Source organism: Cornus florida, unplaced genomic scaffold (assembly GCF_030987335.1).
Source record: "Cornus florida cultivar Cherokee Brave unplaced genomic scaffold, ASM3098733v1 CherokeeBrave_3.0.0_Hap2_Chr06, whole genome shotgun sequence".
NCBI lineage: Eukaryota > Viridiplantae > Streptophyta > Magnoliopsida > Cornales > Cornaceae > Cornus > Cornus florida.
In genome coordinates this window covers 71,348,908-71,372,554 of record NW_026775576.1, presented here as the reverse complement: position 1 = coordinate 71,372,554, position 23,647 = coordinate 71,348,908, and the positions used below count along the sequence as shown (strand labels likewise).

The window sequence follows — 23,647 nt, the reverse complement described above, 5'->3', positions numbered from 1 at the left end:
CGTCTCAAAGAAAACCCTAAATAATTAACGTATTTAAAATACTCATTTAACTTATTTACATAATTAAACCATTTTAATAACTCAATTAATGACACATAATAAATTAAAACAATTGACCAATTAAATCAAATAATTCAATTAAATCAAATAATGCAATTAAATCAATTAATCTAAATAATTCAAATAACTAAGAAACAAAACAATTAAATAATAAAAAAATGCAACAAAATACTTAATTAAAATACCAGGACTACCCTTTTAAAATTAGGGGTATTACATATTATATATACATAAATATTATAAAATAGTGGGATTTCAAATCTGACTTTTTGTAAACACCTCATTCTAAACTGATCTCTTTCCAATCTTTTGTCATCATAATTTGTGTTATAAGTTGAATACAATAGTTCTTTTTAAATATTTATTTTTAATTGATTTTTGGCTAATACATTGCCTTTAATCATCTTTAAAGTACAAGATTATCTACTTTTTACACTATTTCGACTTCTTTCTCCTACATAACAGATCCAGATGCGGAGGTAATTACACTATCTCCCAGGACCCTAATGGCAACAAACAGGTTCATTTGTGAGGTATGCAACAAAGGGTTCCAAAAGGAGCAAAACCTCCAGCTCCACAGAAGAGGACACAACCTACCTTGGAAGCTAAAGTAGAAAACTACAAAAGAAGTGAAGAGAAAGGTGTATCTATGAGAAGTGGACACAATCAAGAAGCACTACTCAAGGAAGCATGGTAAGAAGAAGTACAAGTGTGAGAAGAGATATGCGGTTCAATCTGACTAGAAAGCCCATTCTAAAACATTTGGTACTAGAGAATACAAATGTGACTATAGCACTCTTTTTTCAAGGTAATTAATCCACCCCATTTTTTCTTACATCAATCATATGCATATAATATGAATTACAACTAATACATAAAAAAAATTTAAGTTGTCAACTTGCATTAACTCCTTAAACAACGTATCAACAACTTCTCCTCCACAACAATCAACTAAACCCTCCACATAGGATGATCCCATACTCCCATGCTTTCAAAATTTTAAAACAGGAAATAAAAATGGCCTCCACACAGGCCGATGTACCAATAAAGTAATAAAGTTCAAGATACACCACAAAATTGTTCACTTAAAGGCATGTGACCCCGTTGAGTATGAGTATAAAAAGTATTAAAAATGTGCAATCATAAAAGAATTTTATCGAACATAAAGACCATATAACTTACAAATTTTGATGTACTTGATAGGCCATGCAATCGACGCTCCCGTTGTTGTCTTTTCCCAACCCCTTTGGAAGACTACATTTCAAGTACATGCAAATCAATTAAAGAAAATATAACACCAAAATACACTCTAAGTGGCGATAGTTGAATGAAAAAACTCAAAAATAAGGGACATTATAAACAAATACACACAAAATCAAGATCCCAAAACATCATTAAAACATCTTTGCATGATCATGTGAGAAGTCCACAGAGAGTCCATGGAATGAGAAGCCCTTTCAACATCACTGGTTTGGATTGAATTGTAATTGGGAAAGCTTTGAGCTGAAAAGGTTTCAACACCACTGGGGTGGATCATATTTTAATGAATAATTATGCTTTGTGGCTTAGTGTTTTACACTTTTTAGTTTTTATATTACTAATCATCTAATTTTTGTTTTTATATCCGTGAATTAAGGGAAAAGGGTGGGCCTCCATCAGGAAAGAGATGTATATATATATATTTGCTTATAAATATATGAACAAACCACTAGCTATATGAGCAAACCACTTTTTTATTGGACACTGGGATTACATCGATCGATCTTGTTATCAGCTGAAATGGGATAACACAAGTGAAAAAATAAATAAATAAATAAATAATAAAAATAAAAATTGGGAGAACACTAGTAACCAAAAGCAAGATTCTAAACCCAAAAAAAAAAGGGATAACACTAGTAAACCAAGACTACTACTACACAATTAAGACTGTAAACTTTTTCTCATATTACACACTAGAATCCTTCAGTCACATGAAATCATTTAAACATTGGATCCTATATGCCTCTGATTCTGATCATATATGCTCTAAAAATTTTGCTTGTTAATTTTGTTAAAAGACAAAGTAGTATTACAATAGTAATCTTTAGAATCCATAATAAAGAATTCTTTAAAATAGTCATCAAACTATTAGTTTGCAAGGTTCCCTGAAGCCAACAAGCTGGCTATATTGGTCACTTATAATTTCTAATATTAGGCATTCAATTGCCTTTGAAGTTTGAACCTTTCATCAAGTTTTAAAATGCTAACATGTGATAAGTCAAAACTCTTCAAATTATTCAAATTTATATGCTCCCTTACTAAGACTTTGAGCATCATTTTATTATTTGCTTACAAAGACGCCAAATTGGGAGCAAATTAATTGATATTTTTCATTATAGTTCACATAACAAATCTTTTATGTCTCACCCTATATATACCAAATCTGGTTCAAGTTAGCATTAATAAAGTAATGAATATCTAACATGCAAACAGAATTGAACTACATCAGAGTTGATTCAAGTTAGCATTAATAAAGCTACCATTCAAATAAATTTAGTTACGAGTGAAAACATTAGTGATAGAAATAAAAAAAACCAGCTTCACTAGTTAAGGCCACAAACTTGCCCAATAAAAAGGAATGAATAAATCTACACTTTCACACAAAATATTCATTATATGATTTCTTTGGCATTTAAATTCAGATAAGTATGTTACACAATTTACTTCTGTTAAATCCAGAAACACAAACTATTCATTACTGAAATCACATCCATTTTCGATTGGGGAGGCTGAAATGATTTGCCTTAAAAATATTTATATTAAATAATTGAAGAAATGACTTACCTGTATAAAAGCCTTCAACTTGTTCAAGACTCAAATTCAACCCAAATTTACCAATTAGTCTTCCAAATCCTGCAAAGGGAGATCATATTTCAGTCATTATCTTCACAAACATTTATAACTAAAATTCATAAAAAAAAAAAGATCATAAAAAATTTCACTAAATAGGATTTAGTTTGCAAAACAAGAATTACAGACCTTGATTAATTGATTTAGAAAGAAAAAAAAAATTAAAACAAAACCAATAAATATAAGTTAGCAATTGCAGAGTCGAGAGAGAGATAGATAAACAGAATTATATAGGTTTTGAACTTTTGATTCTTGTAGATTTTGTAGTTTGCAGTTGCACAGAGAGAAAGAGAGAGGGCAAGTTCAGAGTCGAGAATGAGAATAGAGATGGAAGCGATTGGGGAGGCTGAAATGATTTGCCCTAAAAATTTCACTAAATAGGATTTAGTTTGCAAAACAAGAATTACAGAAAGAAAAAAAAAATTAAAACAATACCCATACATATAAGTTAGCAGTTGCAGAGAAAGGGCTAGAGAGTTGAGAGACAGCGGGCCAGAGGCTGAAGCTTGCGAATGGCGAACCCGAACTGGAACAGCGGGCGATGGAAACTGAAAGATATGGGGTTTCGATATTTTGAACAATCTGAAATGATATACTGATATGGGTTCTGATTCTTGTAGATTTTGTAGTTTGCAGAGATAAAGAGAGAGAAGGCAAGTTTAGAGTCGAGAACAAGAATAGAAATGGAGGCGATTGGGGAGGCTGAAATGATTTGCCCTAAAAATTTTACTTAATAGGATTTAGTTTGCAAAACAAGAACTACAGAAATTGATTAATTAATTTAGCAAAAAAAAAAAAAAAAAAAAAAAAACCAATACATACAAGTTAGCAATTATAGAGAGAGGGCTTGAGAGTTGAGAGATAGCGGGCCAGAGGCGGAATCTTGCGAACGGCGAACCCAAACTAGAATAGCGGGCGATGGAAGTTGAAGGATATGGGTTTTGATATTTTAAACAATCTGTAATGATATGCCGATATGGGTTCTGATTCTTGTAGATTTTGTAGTTTGTTGTTGCAGAGACAGAGAGAAGGCAAGTTCAGAGTTGAGAACGAGAATAGCAATTTAATGAGTTTGGGCTTAAATTGCTACCCTACTGATAAGTGATAACCAAGCCCTTTTTCAGTCCATTTCGATCATGACCTTCTTTTTTTTCTTTCTTCTCCTGATTCTATTGTCTAATGCTTAACTCTTCCAACCAGCACCTGTCTACTTCGTTTGTAAAAAGAGAATAAGCAGATTTTTAGAACCAAGGTTTTAGAGTATCTCTAACTGTTGTATATATATATATATATATATATTGTAAATATGATGTCTCATAATAGATTTAAATAAAAATTTTGAATTCTTTATTTTTAACTCCAGTTGTTGTTTTATACCTTTTGTGTAAAAATATATACCCAATAACAATCAATCAATGTCATGCCTGGACCCCACATAATTTTTACAAACCTACTTACTTGAATGATAAAGAGAGAAGAAAATGAAATATGCTGATGTGGCTATGTAAAAAAATTGTGTAAAATACACAATAATTTTACACATTAATGACATAGTAGTGTATCTTAATAGACTGTTGTAGATAAAAAAAAAAATTAAACATAATACGTGGCGGTGTATATTTTATACAAAAGAATATTTTTCAATGTTAGAATACCGAATTGAAATGTATGGCTTGGTTAGATTATGTAATAAAAATAATTTTATTTTCAGTTCTAAAAATTAAAGGATGATAAGGTTCTGATTTTGATTTGAAGTATAATAGAACAAAACGAATCCAATCTTTAGTGATAATTTCATATATATATATATATATATATATAAGCACCGGGCCGCTATTTCAAACAGTATATACCTCCTTGACGAATGAGACGATGTTAGAATACCGAATTGAAATGTATGGCTCGGTATTATGCAATAAAAATAATTTGATTTGCAGTTCTAAAAATTAAAGAATGATAAGGTTCTGATTTTGATTTGAAGTATAATAGAACAGAACGAATCCAATCTTTAGTGATAATTTTATATATATATATATATATAAAAGCACCGGGCCTCTATTTCAAACAGTATATACCTTCTTGACGAATGAGAGGATGGAGTTAATGGATATGTGTTTGTTTTAACTTCAGATAAAAATAATAATAGTATTATTATTATTATTATAATATATATATATATATATATATACACATATATATATATAATTATAGTATTACCTTGTACAGCACTTGTAAAACCAAATTGAAAATTAAAATAAATTAATGATTCCCTGAAAACCTTAGATTGTGTTATAATAAGTAGAGTCTTGAAGTATGGTACATGGAATATGTGAACAAATAAAACTTGGGGAAAATAGTTTAAGTCGTACAAACAAAAAAGGATGCATAAGTGTAATGATAACAATTACTCTATATTAACCAAAGGAAATAATATCAGAATCTAATAAAATTTGTTTTCCTCTCTCTTTCAAGTTTTAATTATACCATTCTCACCCAAAGGCTAACTATTTTGATTTATGATTATATATTAATCAAAGGAAATAATATCAGAATCAGTAAAAAAATTATTCCAGAAATCGCTTATTTTAATCCTTAATCCTTATCAATATAAAATCATAAATGAAAATAAGCAATAAAAACTCAAAAATAAATTTGAACATGTTTGGGAACAGAATTTGACCTTCTCTCAGTAATGCTATATATAATGGAAAAAGTGCAGAAAATACTCTTAAATATACTCAACATAACCCGTTCACCCTTATTTTAAAAAGTGTGTTATTAACCTCCTTTTTTTAAAAAAAAAAAAAAAAAAAAAAAAAAAAAATTGAACGAAAACTCCCTTCAAATTACTTTTATGCTTGGATAACCAACATTTTGTTTCTGAGAAAAAAGTTGTTTACAAGTAATAACCGATCGATTACGTATTAATCAATATTGAATTGATTTTGTCTAAACTACTCTATTGATTATTTCAAAGAATCAATCCACCGGTTAACCACATGTCTCGTTTAAGCCTAATAATACTTGAGTTAATGAAAACAACCAAAACAATTACATTGTAAATAGGTTAATTTACATTAATTGCAGATAATATATCGATCCCTTGCACCAATGGACTTTACGCCCCTCCGGTCCTCATCTCCGGCGAAACCTTTACGTTGCCACGAGCATATATATGTTATAGAATTTTTATATATTTTATCAAAATAAAAATTTCACTACATGAATGATTCACTATATAGCACAAGTAAATAATTCAGTACTTTCAATTACAAATGAATTATAACTTCAATGAACATTTAACAATAATACAATAAATTGTTGTAATTTCGGGTAAGATGAAAATGATTGGCATTGACAATGAGATGCATGTAAAACGTTGTTTTAGAATCGTATGGCCTCTCTAACTCATATCCGCCGGTGTATGTGTTAGCGGACCGATCATAATAACAATCATATTATTTAGAATTAAATAAAAAATTTACTGAAACAATTGTAACAGAGGGTCCTTAAATTTTGGCTCTTTTGCCCCTTCCTTAGCATCTTTTACCTCTTCCAATCTGACCTTGTTGGAAATCTTTACGTGACCTTGAGCATCCTTAGTGAAGTATTTTGCAGGTCCGGTCTGGAATTCCGGCCGGGCGGAAGCCATGCACATTACGTGCGACACAAGCAAGATGGCAAGGACACCAATGCACATCACCTTTTTGGTTGAAACAGCCATCTTGATTAACCTGTGTTTATAATAATGTGAACAATTTTTTTTTTTTTTTTGTAAAAAAAAGGAAGAAGAAGAAGTGTTTTTATATACGCTAATATGAGTTGGGTGGATGGTGGTGCTCGTGGCAGGTAGGTTTTAAAGGGCAAAAGGTTATTTTCTTGAATTGGTTTTGGATTGAATGGTACACCTTGAATTTGGGAGTAATTATAGAGTTATGTAACGGGTGGATTGGCAAGGACACCAATGAACTCCAGAGTATTCAATGATACTAAATATAAAAAATATATAATTAAAAAAATGGTAAAAAAACGTTCAATATTATAAGTTCCATAATTCTTCACGCCTTTATGTTTCGTTTGGTTGGAGAGAAGAGGGATGGATAGGGAAGTATAAATGTCTCTCTTACTTTTTGTTTAATTTGATGAAATGAACGGAAGAAAGGATGAATAGAGTGACATTTTTTTTTTCTTTTTTGTTTGGTTTGGAAGGAAAAGAAAAGAGTTTTTATATTAAGATAGTCCAAGGGAAGATTCTGGACCTTAAGAAACGTGACTCTCGTTGGTGATGTGCACTGCATGTTCCATTCAATAAAAACTCGAACAAATTAAACAAAAGACTAGACCAAATCCATCATCTATTACAGAAATTGAGAGGGCTACAAATTTTTTTTGTTTTTTTTTTTTTTTTATATGGGTAAAATGAGTGAGATTGAGAGTCCTACGTACTTGCAAAGTTTGAACTCATGTTTCTGAATCTATTGCACATTCCCTTCTCAACTCTTTCTTCAACAGCTCTTTATAATTTCTTTGACGGAAAATAAATTTTTTAATATATACTGTGTGTGTACGTATATATATATGAAAGAACTTTTCTTTCTTTCGTTTCGTTTTTTTTTTTTTTTATTAAAAAAAAAAAAAAGTTGTATAATAAGGGTAATTGGGGGGGGAGGAATTAGTGGGATTTTTTGAAAATAATAAAAAATAAAAATAAAATTAGAGGCAATTTGTAAAATTTAATAAACTAAATGCAAAAGATGTAAAAATAATATTAATGGGCCAGTATAGGCCCAGGGTGGTCAGCTGCCCTGGGCCAATGCTGGGGCTCAATCTTTTTATTTTTCTACTCACTCTTGTAGACAATCACTTTACTTGTGAACACACTGTAGGAACAAATGGTTTACATACAAGACTCTCAAGTTCTCTTCTCCAATGAAATGGGCCCAAATGGGAAAGTGGGCCACTCGAGTACTTTTGTAGCCTTCACTATGCTCCATGTGATTTTCGTGCTCACTTGTGTATTCAAATTTCAAACGCCGAGGCTAAATTTGTATCATCTTTTATATTATAAACACCCTTTATAAAGTAAGACCGAATTTTATTTGGTGTGTTTTTAATCTTAATATATTTTATGTACTTATCGTTTAATTTTAATGTAAATTTTACACCTGTATAAATTTTTTTATTAAAAAAAAAAAAATTTGAAAAGGCCTGACCAAAACAGGGAAAGCAATGGAAGGACCTTTTGGTACGAAAGGATAGGAAGCGACCACGTCACAGAAGAACCGGGGGAATTAAAACCTCGTACACCTGCCGACAAGTACACCTTACACCTTGATTTCTTATCTACTTTTAGCAAAGCACATGAATTAATTATAATATCGATAAATATATATATATATATATTTAATTATAATAATACATATATTATAATATTATATTGATATAATAATAAAATACGAATAACACTTTAATTATTTACCCACTTGCAAGAGCAGCCAGAGCCCAACTTTTATTAGCACCACTACTCCTGTTCCGAGTCATACAACTTTCCTGGATCAACGGAACAAATTTAACATTGTAAATTACAAATTATGTCTATGACCTACAACATGCAGGTACAACCATACTCAACAGTCACATGTTAATCACACACATTACTACATATGATATATATATATATATATATATATATATATATATATATATATATATAATTTTATATTTATGTTGATCTATTTTGAGAAATTAACACTTGTACAAGTTATGATTTTTTTTTTTTTTTTTTTTTTTTTTTTTTGTCTTTTTCTTAAAGACTTGGATAGTTGTATACTCCTGTAAAGTTATTAAATTTGTAAATCTATGTCAATTATGACCTAAATAATAAAATGCATATCCATTTATTTTGAGAAAATCACACATAAAGTGACAAGAATTACCTTTTATTTTTTAAATATTATCTCTGTCTCATATTAGTAATTTACTATCTTGTTTTTAGATGTCCCAAATTAATTGTCCACCTTAAAAAGTCAAAGCAAAAAAGTCTTCTCTTTCCATCATTATTGTCTTTAATATTTTCAAAAAAAATCAAACTTGGTATCTATACATATCTAAACTAAAAAAGTACAAGTTGATAATTTTAAAAGAGGACAATACATTAATTACATGCCTCTTTTAAAATTTCAATTTCTAAATATTACCATCTAATATAAAGCAGAAGGAATATAATATATGGTATCAATTCCCGTGAAATGTACTTGTTTTTGTAAGTTGTCATGCTTTCAATAGAGGTCAATTTTGGCATTAATGTAAAATTTCATTACTGATCATCTACCTTTCACACTAGGCAAAGTAGATAAGAACATTTAATTCATGGTAGCTTGAATTCCAATAATGTGGCTTGATGTATATCTTGTTTAGATAATTTTTTAAAAAGGAAAAATAATAATAATAAGAGAGGAGAGATTTCTGATTTGATTCTCAAAATTCTCCTACTAAAAAAAAAAAAAAAAAGGGATTTGAATTGATTGAAATGACACATTAACAAATTATTTTCAAATGAGTAGAGAGAATTAATTTTTTTAGCTATTTAAATAATAGGTGTCCAATAACGATTCTTAAAATTTTAATTAGTGATAAATAAGGACATATCTCTTTTTTTTAAGTGTTTAAATTAATAATAGTAGTGATATTTAGGTTGATGAGTTTGACATAATTTTTTAACCGATTGTCTTTAATTACTCCGTTATACAAAAGATAAGCGTCTTTAATTACTCCGTTATACAAAAGATAAGCAAGTAAAAAACCTGCATTCTTATATATTGCAAGTAATGATATTTAGAATTAAAATCATTTCGTCAAAGAATTCTGCCAATCTATAACTTTAAAATCATCTTACAAATAATAATAAACACAAGACAGTAATAATACCGATTCAAGAGTTTTATTATTTTTCTTTTCAAATGAAATTGTTTGAAAATACACTTTGTTAGAATAAATAATACATCAAATCATAATATTAAAAAGTACCAAAAAAAAAAAAAAAAAAAAAAAAAAAGCTTTTTAAGCATTGAACTTGGGCTTATTGAAGATAAGAAGAGAGAAAAAGAGAGTCCATCTTCCAAACAGTAGGTCCACTAGTCGGTGGCACAAACTCTCTCTCTCTCTCTCTCTACCAAACCAGGGATGTTGTTACCTACTTTAACTAAATGCAATCGCACGTGTTCGATGGCACGTGAGAAACGAGCTACAAAAGGAAATGTATTGATGTTACTTTCAACGACCCACCGTACCTTATCATCAACTCGGAAAGGTTGACCACTACGTGGCCTTGCATGAATGGTCCATAAGGATCACACTGGATTGCTTCATTGCGATAATCATAAAAGTACTGTAACCGGCTACAGCCGGTTAGAAGGTGGAAAAGGTCAAATGTGCCCTTGAATAATTGTATTATTTTGATTGTAACATATTCATGAGTATACTAATAACATCATATTAAAAACTCTAATTCTAGGTCATGGATTAAAAAACTATCAATTAGTTAATGTCATTAATTTTTTATTCAAAAATAGATAATAAAAAAAAAGTCATGCTTGTCCCGAATAAGATATAAAGAGCAATACTTTAAAAAAAAAATGTATTAAATGATTTATTTAAATTTTTATGCGTTTAAAAAAAAGTGATTCCATGACTATTCTCATAAGCTTTCTTAAGAGCATTATTTATACTTTTCATTTAAAATTTATTATTACAGTTTTTATGAAGAGAATTTTCCTATATTCATTGAGGAAAGGACAGAAAACTAAAGATTTTTTTTTTTTTTTTTTCAAACATGCTCAACAGATTTAAGGTTGTCAAAGTACCTTTCACATTAAGATATGTCCTTACTATATTAAAAAATATTAAACTAATTCTTAAAAATCGGATAAAGAATAAAAAATTTAGATTAAACTCAAAGCATACAACATGAAAAAGAAAAAATTATCATATGTTGAATGACTCATAATTAAAGTTTTGATAGTTCTTCAATGTTTTTCATGCTAACAAGATCAATTATTTTATTCAATTTCATCATTTACGGATCTTTCATTGTTACTTACAAATATTAATATTAATCTTTAAGGAGAAAGAAAAGATAATTAATGCAAAATAGATTAAAAAAATTAAAATAAATAAATAAATAAAGTTGAGAGGATGGGAAATGACCCAAAACTTTAATTGGGGAGAAAAGAAAAACAATAGATATTTTCATAATGAAAAAGGTAGTTGTTGTATTTGAAAAATAATAATTATTTATTTGTAAAATTAAGAATATAAGTGTTTTTTTTAGAGTGAACTGCAATTTTAAAATATTCTTTAAAATATTTTTTTCGGAAGAAATTTCACTATTCTTTAAAATATTAAATGCTATATAAAATCAATTTCATAAAAGAACTCTCCATAAAAAAGTTGGTCGTTGGAATCATAAAGACCAAGGCAAGCTTGGCCCACCAAATGATAGGTTTAGGTACACAGTAACTTTTCTAATAGTGTCGCAGTAGATAATAATTGCCATATTCTAAATGTGGTCACATGACTCTCATGTCTCACATTAACCCTAAATGGAAAATTGAATTGAAAAGAGAATTTTTTAAGGTAGAAGGTTACCGTAAGAGGAAAGGACTCTGCGAAGGGATAGTAAACAAGATTCTCGTGTGTGTATCTTCGTCAAATCTCCTTTGAAGGGACAATAATAATTGGACGGTCCAGATTCGTTCAACTTATTTATTCTCTTGTTTGGGGTGACATTGATGGCGTTCTCTTTCTGTCACTTCCATCCCCATCAAGCTTTCTCTCTCCTCTTTCCTCCCTCTTGATTTTTTCCCTCTCCACACAAGAATTGGTGCTTCGGCCTCGCTTTGGCCTTTTCTTTCAACTTTATAATAATACCCTGTCTCGAAATTGACATCATGCATGATGTTTTCCAACAATTTTTCTTTAATAAAATATGATTAAATTAAATTAGTGTTTATCTAATTTTAATTTATGAATAAATTACATTGTCCTCGAAATCACACAATATTTATTATTTTAATTATTCCCAACTCCAGTTCACAAACTATAGAGTAATGCACCGATTATATACAAGGCAAGGATAAAAAAAATTATCAATAAGTTTGCTGAAAAGAAAATATTAAGAGTATCATTGGATACACGTATTAAATTTCAAAATTTACAGGTCTATCGGATCTTTTGTAGTATGAGAAAAAATTTAAATACTTTCGGTGCAGTGATAATACAATATCATGTATAAATTAAAAACGAATATATTTTTAATTAGTATATAATATCATATCATCACTATATTGGTAATATCTAAGTTTTTCTAATTAGTAATATTTAAGTTTTTCTCTTGTAGTACCATACAAGTGTTGTGTTGTATTGTATTATATTGCTCACAATACACATGCAAATGCGATACAAAACGGCTATTGTACTACTGTATCATATAACTCACAATGCATGGAATCTCAAAACATAAGGCAAACCGAACCTATTTTATCTTTTACAAATTTGGATGTATTTTAACTAAAGTTTTGATAAAAAGAAATATAAAAAACAAACAAAGACCTCGTTATAAGAATTTATATCAATATTTATTCTGTTATATTATGATGATTATTATTTGTAGTGTTTATTTATACTTAAAAACTCTTTTTTCTAAAATAATTAGTTTGATATATATATATATATATAATTGGCACTCACATACATTTACTTCTACTGAGGCTCTAACTCCTAACCTCTCTTCGAAAAATAGAAATTTAATACCGCTAAACCACTGACCTGCTGATAAAAAGTATTTTCTTCACGAGATAAGTTTAGAAAAAATATAACTTCGTCTTACATTTGTTCCGTTGACATTGGATTCTAGTTTTTTATCGAGAAACTACATGGTGATGTGAAAGAATAAATTTTAGGAGGCGAACCTCATAAAATGGCCGAACAACTTTATAAGTAAATCGGTTTAAGTAGGTATGACAAATTCAAAAAAATTATATTATTTTTTAAAATATATATATATAATAGGTCCATTCTTTACCTAAGTAGCAAGTTTTTTTTTTTTTTTTTTTTTTTTTGGTTAAAATACCAAAGTAGCAAGTTGTAAAATCATTGTTGGGCAAAAAAAATGTATATATATATATATATTAACTATTGGCTTTTGATAAAGGACAAAGGGCAGTTGATGGTCGGAGGGAACCATATGAAACACGTGATTCTCCTCTTTCCACTAAAGGCAACGACTACTCACATTTCATGAATAGAAGTAAATTTATGTTCAAATTATAACTACTTTTGATGGAGGTCTCAAAATGAAAATGTTTAATCTTCAAGTTACTCTGTTAAATTTACCCATTAATTTTCTATTTTTAACAATGAAGTTTCTGAGTACTATATTTTTTTTAGCTTTAACATTATATATATTTCAATTGGCAAATCATCAAGTTAATCATAGACTAATATGTAAATATCATGAAGAGTGGTAGTTCAATTGGTTGAGGCACTCTAAATGCGTGTGAGAGTCCATGTTTTACTATTATCAACAAAGCGATTATATGACTTTATTGTAAGATGATCTTAGAATTTTCTAGGTTTGACAAAAAAAATAATAATAATTTATATAAATTTAAAAAAAAAAAAATCTTTTCAGACCATTATAAAAGTTATCTAAGAGTGTATTTGGCTGTATGGAAATGAAGTATGGGAATTAAAATTAATGAAATTTTAGAAAATAGAAAATTTCAAGACACCGATTTCAATGCAGACGAACACCCTGTAAATCTTGTTTAACTTTTCATAAAATTATTACTAGATATTGTCAACAAACTTATTTTTGTGCAAATTTTTTATTTTACAATTATCATAAAATAAAAAATTATTCTTAGATACCAACTGTTGGTTCAATCAACTCGAATAGAATTTCACGTTTCAGACCAAAAAATTAGTAGGATTTTTTAAGGTCAATGGTTTCCCACAAAAGTCATAAATAATAAATAAATAAAGAGAGATTTTTTGAACTAGGAAAAAATCAATGCATGTTGGGTTTCCACAAGTGATACTAGTACTACATACTATCATCCAACAACGAGATACCATGTGACTTTATTGTGCATTAAACACGTTTCGATTTTTATGGACCCCACTATGGGAGATAAGACAATCTTAACCGCTGGTTGAATCGAATTGGACTATGGGATAATTTTAGATTTATATTTATTTAAGCCATAAATAAGCTGACAGGGTGGTGTCCTCCAATGAAGAGTCCCATTTATTGTAATAGTCTACGTTGTCCAAACCCATGATTGAAATCAGGCTATGTTATCTCCACCCATTTTTGACTGGATTACAACCTATAACGTGTTGCCACGTGGAAGTCAGCTAAATCTATTGTGTTTATACGTGTATTTATATATATATATATATATATATATATATATATTAAATAGATGTACTCATAATTTGCCACCTGTTTTTAGTCCACATTGATTGAGTCTGCACTAGTGAAAAGACTTGCAACCATATGCCTGTTGTTGACTTACCATCATGGGTCCCTTGGAATGCCATCTCATTAATGAGACTCATTTGATTTCCATTTTGGCAGGTAAGGTTGATTTTCTTATCATTTTTTTATGTATACATTTAAATGTTGTTTTGTACACGTAACCTTTAATTTGATTTGATTTTTTTTATTTTAAATTTTTTCTAAAAAAAATAGATATGATAAAAAGTTTAAAACCCTTTGAATTGAATTAAGTTGAATTATAATAGAATAACAATTTAGATAAATTCAGTTTTAGGAATTTTGTTTGTTAAAAAAACACGATTCAAGATTAATGTTAACTATTAAAGTATATGATTTTAAGCATGTTTGGTAATCGTTTTTATTTTAATTTGAAACAAAAATAATATTTTTGTTGTGAAATATATTCAATAGTAAATTAGTAATTGAAAGTACATATTTGGTAATGTAAAATTTGTTGTTAATTTTTTGAAAACATGTCCAATAAAAAAGTATTGCAAGATTAAAAACAAAATGGCTAGGTTTTTTTTTTTTTTTTTTTAAAGGCAAAAAGTGTTAAAAATTAAATACAGAGAGTCGAAGCCAGGTACTCCAACGTTCACCGAGGACTTAATCAACTAGGCTATTGAGGCATCTATAAACAAAACGGCTAGTTAAAAAAGGTCATTTAGATTATTATTATTATTATTATTATTATTATTATTATTGGTATGCTACAATGTTTTTTGGTACCTTGCAAAAATATTAAGAAACACTAATTTGGACTTCTTCCGACAACAAATGCAATACTTTTAAAATCGTAACAAAAGTTACCAATATGTTTCGGTATTTTGCATTGCAAACGTACACTACCGTTAATAAATAAATAATAAAAAAAACACCGAAATAAAAGTTGTTGCCATACAAACCCTTAAAGAAATCTTCTTTTCTAAAGGTGTAAGGTTCAAATCTCTTCCAAAAATATTGTGAGAATTGTTTGTTAAATATATATATATATATGACTATCTCAGAAAGAGTTTTGTTGCTTCTAATTTGCTTTTTCACAATGAGTCTTCCAAAAGTATTATGGTAGTTATAAAAATAATATTTTGACCGTAAGTGCAACATCCCTTCTCATTAATTAATTATTTTTATTATTAATTTAATTTTAGATATTAAATCCATTTTTTTTTTTTTTTAAGGACAAGAATGATAAAAATTAGTGGTTAATTATTAAAGGAGAGAGGTTGTGCAAGACTCGAATAGCAACTTTCAAAAATAATCCAACCGCTAAAGCAACACCGGACCTACATTTTAAAGGTTACATCCATGCTCATCATGTTTTACCACAATTTAGAACTGTGGCATTTCTTGATCAACCTAATCTGGCTTTTAATATTTGACCAACCTAATCACCATGATTATTAAGTTTTTAGGTATCAAGCTCTTTTCTTTTTCTTTAAATTGTTAAAGTCAAAAGGTGTCTCTAATAAGCATAATTTTTAAGTGAAAACCTATCCCTATTTAAAGCATTTATGGGTTGTTCTTTTTCTTTTACCTTTTGATACCATTAATAGTAGTAGATGTCATTTTCAATATTACCTTAATAGGAAAACCTTAAACTTTCTTTTCTTTTTTTAGCATAAATTTCATTATCATGTACCGCCATAACAAAAAGATTCTGTAGTTTTTGTGTTAAATTTAAAGCATTATTATCAACAGTGTCTAGTTTTTCTTCTTGTAAAACCTACATCATTTAACGATTAAAGAAATAGTTGCTCAAAATCAGTCACACAAATTTAAAAAAAAAATTAAGTTGAAATTTCTTTTAACAATATTTTCACTCATCATAAACTAAAATCAATATTTAATGAATTGTTTACAAAAAATATATATATACAAAAATAAAAACATAGACTAATAGTACAATAGTAGATGTCATTTTCAATATTACCTTAATAAGAAAGCCTTAAACTTTTTTCTTTTTAGCGAAAATGTCATTATCATTGTACCACCGTAATAAAAAGATTCCGCAGTCTTTGTTTTTAATTTAAAGCATATTATCAATCACATCTCATTCGTAAATATGCAAAACTGATATCATGTTATTAAGGAGAGTTGTTCAGAGTCACTCTCACATATTTGTTTTTTAAAAAAGTTAAGTTGAAATTTTCTCTTAACAGTATTTTCAGTAATCATAAATTTAAATCAATAATTAATGGATTGTTTACAAAATAATAATAATAATAATAATTTTAAAATATATATATATATAGACTAATAGTAAAATAGTACAGTAGTAGTAATTAGGATATAAAAAATTAAAATATGGACTAATAGTAAAATATGTTTCGGTATTTTGCATTGCAAAAGTACACTACTAGTAATAAAGAACAGGAAATAAAAGCAGTATTGCAAAAGTTCACTACTAGTAATAAAAAAAAAAACCACGAAATAAAAACAGTTGTCAAACAAATTCTTAACAATATCTTCTCATTAATTGATTATTTTTATTATTAATTTAATTTTAGATGTTACATTAAATTTTTTTTTTTTTTTTCTTAAGACAAGAATGATAGGAATTAAGAGTTAGTTATTAGAGGAGAGAAAAATAGTACAAGACCCGAATTACAGATAAATTCAATTATATTTATGTCAAATTCTCAAAAATAATTCAACTACTCAAACAACTCATATCTTAGAGGTGGCATACATGCTCGTCAAGTTTTACCACAATTTAAAACTGTGGCATTGCTTGACCGACCTAATCTGGCTTTTAATATTTGACCAACCTAATCACCACGATTAGTACGTTTTTAGGTATCAAGCTCTTTTCTTTTTCTTTAATTTGTTCAAGTCAAAAGGTGTCTCTAATAAGCATACTTTTTAAGTGAAAACTGAAAACCTATCCCCATTTAAAGCATTTATGGGTTGTTCTTTTTCTTTTACCTTCATTAATAGTAGATGTCATTTTCAACAGTACCTTAATAGAAAACCTTAAACTTTTTTTCTTTTTAGCTTAAATTTCATTATCATCGTACCTTCCTAACAAAATAATAATCAACAATTTTGCGCTTTTTTTCTTGCAAAACTTATGTACCGACGATTAAAGAGATAGTTGCTCGAATCAGTCACACAAATTTTTTTTAAAAATTAAGTTGAAATTTCTTTAAACAATATTTTCACTAATCATAAACTATAAAATCAATATTTAATGAATTGTTTACAAAAAATATATATAAAAAAATAAAAACATAGACTAATAGCAGAATAGTAGATGTCATTTTCAATATTACGTTAATAAGAAAACGTTAAACTTTTTTATTTTTTTTAGCAAAAATTTCATTATCATTGTACCACCATAACAAAAAGATTTTACGGTCTTTGTTTTTAATTTAAAGCATATTATAAAATATCAATCACATCTCATTCGTGAATATACAAAACTTATATCATGTTATTAAGGAGATAGTTGTTCAGACTCGCACAAATTTTAAAAAAAAAAAAAAAAAAATTAAGTTGAAAATTTCTTTTAACAATATTTTCAGTAATCATAAATTTAAATCAATATTTAATGGATTGTTTACAAAAAAATAAATAAATAAATAAAAACAAAATAAAAATATAGACTAATAGTAAAATAGTACAGTAGTAGTAATTAGGATATAAATTGGAGGTGAAGTTTGTGAAGCAAAAAAATGTATTGTTGGAGACAGAGTGGGTAAACTTGCTTGCAAGTGGTATTACAGCGATACCTTCACAGATCCCACGTCGCATCTGTTCTTTTTTAGTTACAGGCTTACCGCCACTGCTCCTCTTTCTCTCTCTACATTTGCAGTCCGTTTCTCTCTCTTCTCTCTGTTTATATACATTTGTTCGTCTTCCCATGGAACCTGACAAACGGCCGTTATTTTCACCACCATGACTCTCTCTTTCTCTCTCTAAATCTCTCTTTATCTATCTCTACTTGTGAAATGCAACTCACCTGAGCTGCTTATTCACACATCAGTTTTGATTCTCTCTGCTCGCCAACTGTTACTGTGAAGAAGACGAGTTTCATCTCATATCTCAGATCTCTCAATTTATCTGTGATTATTCATCGAAATCGATTTTCGGATCCGATCGCGCTCTCACATCATCATCTTCATCACTATCACCGGTTGATTTCGTTCTGTGTATTGAAATTTGATGCTCTGTAGAAACTACAATCTCAGAAATTAATTACACATATATATATGTATAGAGAGATGTTGGATCTTAATGTTGATGTAGTCTTTGTTGATTCTACTTACGATGAAAGCGAGACGACTAACACTGTCCAGAAGCTTCCGGAAGGCGTCGGAGCTCAAGTGGACGATTCCGGTACTCCGAATTCCTCCGTCGTCAACACCGATGAAGCTTCGAACATTGCCGGAGACGAAGACTCGAGTTCTACTCACAGCAAGGTCTCGAACGCCTTATGTGCTTTCAATTTCGATATCTGCAATAAAGGCGAAGAGAGATTCGATAACATTATCAAAATCAATGCCGACTGCAATGAAAATTCGGACTCCGCGTTGGTCACAATGCAACTTTTTCCGTTGTCTGCGAACGGAGGAGTTGGTGATTCGGAGAAGTTCGTGGCTGGATCGTCGCCGTGGGCAACATCTTTGTTGCGGCCGCAGTGGTTGAATCTCTCGTTTCCGGAATCAGGTGCGGCGGCAGAGTTGAAAACCTATCAGCAACCGAAGCAGCAGCAGCCTCAGGTGAGGAAGAGTCGGCGGGGACCAAGGTCTCGGAGCTCGCAGTACCGCGGAGTTACGTTTTATCGGAGGACTGGACGATGGGAATCACATATCTGGTAAAGCGTGTATAGTTGTTTGTGAAATTTTCAATTATGTGGCGCATAAAATTACCGAAAAATAAATAAATGAATAAAAGATGTGTATACAACGGACTCCCTAATTTAGCAGTGAGATGATGTGTGTGTGTGAATTGATGAATACAATATTATTTATGTACTTAATAGTAAACTTATTATTGAATTTTTTGTGTCCTTGTACAGGGATTGTGGGAAACAAGTGTATTTGGGTAAGCAAATGATCCATTTGCTTGATTTTATCGCTTCATTTGGTTTTCTTGGAGAGAGATTATTCGTGTAATTATGTCAATATGTTATGGTATTAATTTGATTAATTTGTGTGGATTTTTCTAGGTGGATTTGACACTGCTCATGTGGCAGCTAGGTAAGAGTTTATTCCTAATAGGAAACTCCTTCAGTTAAATTGAATTTCTTCTATATCTTTCTTGAATGTGGATTACTATAATTCAGAGCATATGATAGAGCTGCCATCAAGTTTCGGGGAGCTGATGCTGATATCAATTTCAATATAAGTGATTATGAAGAAGATATTAAACAAGTAAGAATAGGTGACTAGTTACTGGAAATTTTTCTCGAGCAATTTCAACTGCATATTTATCCTCTTTCAATTGATCTTCAGATGAAAGACCTGACAAAAGAAGAATTTGTGCACATACTTCGTCGTCATAGTACTGGATTCTCTCGGGGGAGCTCGAAATACAGAGGAGTGACCTTGCACAAATGTGGTCGATGGGAAGCTCGAATGGGTCAATTCCTTGGAAAGAAGTGAGTACCAAACTGAAACTGTTATTTCTTGGACAAATTTATTGCTAGATGTAGGCTTGTAGCTTTTAGAAGTTTAAAATTGGGTACATGGTGCAGTGAACTCTGATTTCTTTTATGAGAACTTGCCATTATGTGTGTCTTCATTCTAGATATATAACAAATTTAGAATCGTTTACTTCAAAGAAGAAAAATTGAAGGACCTCTTTTTTATCCATGAAATTATCATGCTTGCTTGCAGGTATATGTATCTCGGATTATTCGACAGCGAAATAGAAGCTGCAAGGTCCTTGCAAGCATGAATTCATACTCCTTAACACTGAATTTCTCACTTTGAAATCTCAAATTTTATTGGGTAAATCTTCATTTTCATTTTCTCAATCCAGGGCTTATGATAAAGCAGCCATCAAATCTATTGGAAGGGAAGCAGTCACCAACTTTGAGCCAAGTACCTATAAAGGGGAGATAATGGATGCCAATAATACAGGTATTTTGTTTTATTACTTTTTTTTTTTTGGGTGCATTGCCCAACAATCCTTGTTAGTTAATAGTACAATGAGTTTCCTAATTGTATGAGTGCAGGCAATGGCCACAATCTTGATCTGGACCTCTGGATTTCACCCCCTTCAGCTGGTTCCAAAGGGAATGACAACATCAGGGATTTGCACCTTCGTTGTGCTGCTTTTGAAATGCCTGATGTAAAAAGACCTAAGGTATTCATATAATCAAAGGGCTTAGTACTTCGTCATGTTTCTATCAACTCTCTTTTGGTAGCCATTTTGGCAAGATCTTCATTTTCTCTTTCTCGTTGTAAAAAATTCAAGCATCTTTTTTGTATCCATTTTAGCCATAGGGAGCATTGTGTTCCATTTACAAAATCTTGGAGGGTTCTGTTGGTTTTTATTTCCATATGTCCTAAACACGTATTGCTAGTTTCATTCTCTTTGGCACAGGTCAAAAATCGTAATGGTTATTTTAAATCTGTTGATGGGTTAACGGTTCAATGCCCTTTTATGCTATTTTACAGGTTGAGAACTCTGCTTCTGCCTATATGTGTGAACAATCTCTCCATGGTCTACCAATGGCATCCGAGCACTCTTCCATATTGTCTCGCATGTATCCCAGTTTCGCATCAATCAATGAGGTGAACATCTCTTATTAATTGTCCTATTTTTCAGATTCATTTGACACAAAAACGAACTTTTATTGGACCTAGTAAACTTCAGACTATAATATTTTGATCCTAGACAAAGCTAAGCAACGCCCCATAATATGTTTTGAGTCCTTGTTCTAGCTGATAAAGGTATATTTATTTGCGTAGGCTTATATGTACTGGGATCATAACCTCTCGACTTTGCCTAAACTTGCTTTCAACTAATAGCCGAACACCTAAGCCATAAACTTGGCCTCCTAGAATACCTTTCTTTAGCTAAATAATAACTCTTTCAGATTGTGCTTTGATAATGGAGATTGAGATTTGCAGAGTACACCAATTAAAGGCCTCTGAATTTTTGTCATTGTTTCAACGAAAACGTTTAACCATAAGGTACTAATATATACGTTTTTGGTATCATTAACAAGGGAATGTCATCCTCCAAGGCTGTGTGGTTCTTAGTTATGCACCTTTTTTTAGAAGAGTATAACATATTGTGACACTGCTACACCAATAATTGATAGTGTCCCTTCTTTATCTGCTGAACATGTTATCGTATTTTAATCAAATTATTTTTTATTTTTTCCCCATTTTTGTATATTTTATCATATGGAGAAAGGCCATTCAATGCAGGATGAGTAATTCTGTTTCTGGTAGTTGCTTAAAGAAAGAAGCTAAAAAAAGAGCAATGACTGCCAAAAATGATGGCTATATGTTGTTTGTCAACAGGAAAGAGCAATGGGAAAGAGGGCTGTAGGCATTCATCCACCGGGATTCGCGAACTGGGCCTGGCAAATGCACGGGAATAACACGGTTTCCCCGGTGCCACTGTTCTCTAATGCAGCATCATCAGGATTCTCTTCCGCTACTGCTTTGTCGACTACCGTCCCCCAACTAAATCCACATGACATGACCACCCAAAAACTCTGCATTCCAACGCCCCCAACCGGCAGTTCTCACTTCTACAATCACAAGAACTGAAGCAACACCATGAATACGTATTCGGAAGGTCAGTTGAGCAGGAAAGATAGACCAGTAACAGTAGTATCCAAATCCATTAATATCCATGATTTTATAAGGACATATATAATATCAAGCATAGATTGATATAATGCCCCCAAACTTGCCTTTGTAAATGTCTAAAACTATTCTTTTCTTCGGAGGCTTTTCATGTTACCTTCTTACATGTAAGGAGATCATTAGTCTACCTTGAATTTTTAGACAAAACTAGATATTCCTAAAGCACAAAGAGACTGGTTTTATCTTTTAGAAGTGTGTGTATGAGATAACTTTGTTTTTACTGTTTTATGTCTTTAAATAGTGACCGATAGAGAGTCGTGCTTTTTTTCTTGAAAACTCCCATTTCATGACTGTCAATTCGCCGGAGGTATGACGTGTAAGTACCCCGAGTATGATATAGTTTCTCGTTTTTATAGTAAAGTAATGATACACTTTACGCTTGGTTCGTAGTATTTGTCACGGTTGCAATGGACTCGAATAAAGTTAGTATAAATTGGTCGATACGGATTGCGTATCGAATTTGAAAAAGAGTCGTGTATCGAACGACATGACGAATCATAACTTATCGGGTGTTTTACGTAACTGTAGGTTCTCCACTACAACAGGTGAGGCTCAGCGTGTGGTGTGGTATCGTATTGAATTTTCCTTTATGCTGTATTGTTGAGCGCATCAAGTGCTGCTAAGAAATCAGAGGCTGTGACCTTTTCAAACAAAGGAATGTGAAGCATCCATGATGGACTTCTTTCGACTTTTGATATGCTCTATACTGTACAAGTTGCAAAAATAGGACCCTTCACTACCACACTTGCTTAAAGTCGTAGCAACCACATGAATTATATGCAATAATCTGCAATCTCTTTGGTTCTTTATTAGATGATTCTTATCATTTTAAATTAATAATATTAAATCAGATGGTTCAGTGGTCTAATTGATAGAGCATTTAGTTCTGCGAGCGAGTATACCTATTTAATACTTGACTTGTGCCTTGTTTTAAAAAAGTCATTAACCCGTACAATCAAAAAGTTTGAATCAACAAACATGAACGTAAATTTAAATTTAAGAACAACCACTTTGCGTAATATGATCAAAAGCTAGGTCTAGTTTTCAAAATTTTGTACTTTTTCTTTTTCCACCATCTCGTTAAATAGGACATACACTATAGCAATGATAATGCCAAGAGGTTATTGTAGATGACAACCCTTCTCAACAGCTACTATTATATTGTAAACTTCCAGAAGAAAAAATAAAATAAACTAAAAATCCAAAACCGCCACAGTGGGGACCAATGTTTTTCTTTGTTTTTTTTCCCACTTCACTTGTTTTATTATTGTGATTGAACATAAAACGAGATTTATTTTTATTA

The 23,647-nt window shown here is 30.4% G+C and overlaps 2 protein-coding genes across 6 annotated transcripts in view; one reads left to right on the top strand and one right to left on the bottom strand.

Annotated features, from left to right (window-relative positions):
* Window positions 1-4,186, bottom strand: part of LOC132311969 (uncharacterized) — a 28,914-nt gene extending 24,728 nt beyond the window's left edge. Inside the window, exons 1-3 of one of the 3 annotated variants that reach the window (XR_009483145.1) lie at window positions 3,772-4,148; window positions 2,884-2,952; window positions 1,243-1,314 (exon numbers count right to left, since the gene is read on the bottom strand). The gene's annotated coding sequence lies outside the window, so the exon portion shown is untranslated. Of the gene's footprint in view, window positions 1-1,242; window positions 1,315-2,883; window positions 2,953-3,390; window positions 3,743-3,771 lie in introns of those variants that run through there. The other 2 variants (XM_059810156.1, XM_059810157.1) reach the window with 2 other exon arrangements.
* A 13,976-nt stretch (window positions 4,187-18,162) lies between these two features.
* On the top strand, window positions 18,163-23,205 carry LOC132311968 (APETALA2-like protein 3). Of its 3 annotated transcripts, XM_059810154.1 has the most exons (11): window positions 18,163-19,328; window positions 19,533-19,558; window positions 19,683-19,713; window positions 19,800-19,887; window positions 19,969-20,114; window positions 20,353-20,397; window positions 20,498-20,598; window positions 20,694-20,824; window positions 21,139-21,255; window positions 21,994-22,273; window positions 22,873-23,205. In XM_059810154.1, the coding sequence occupies exons 1-10, from the start codon at window positions 18,724-18,726 to the stop codon at window positions 22,243-22,245; spliced, it is 1,542 nt and encodes a 513-aa protein (XP_059666137.1). In that variant the 5' UTR covers window positions 18,163-18,723; the 3' UTR covers window positions 22,246-22,273; window positions 22,873-23,205. The 3 variants fall into 3 exon arrangements, with proteins under 3 accessions (XP_059666137.1, XP_059666138.1, XP_059666136.1); XM_059810153.1 differs by lacking the exon at window positions 22,873-23,205 and having other exon boundaries at window positions 18,165-19,328; window positions 21,994-22,729; XM_059810155.1 differs by lacking the exons at window positions 20,353-20,397; window positions 22,873-23,205 and having other exon boundaries at window positions 21,994-22,729.
* The last annotated feature ends 442 nt before the right edge of the window (window positions 23,206-23,647 follow it).

Excerpts from the sequence above, each read along its gene's own strand:
- LOC132311968 (XM_059810154.1), top strand. The coding sequence starts at position 18,724 with ATGTATAGAGAGATGTTGGATCTTAATGTTGATGTAGTCTTTGTTGAT. Across the intron at positions 19,559-19,682 it reads TGGGAAACAAGTGTATTTGG|GTGGATTTGACACTGCTCAT; the intron begins GTAAGCAAATGA and ends GGATTTTTCTAG. Across the intron at positions 20,599-20,693 it reads AATGGATGCCAATAATACAG|GCAATGGCCACAATCTTGAT; the intron begins GTATTTTGTTTT and ends GTATGAGTGCAG.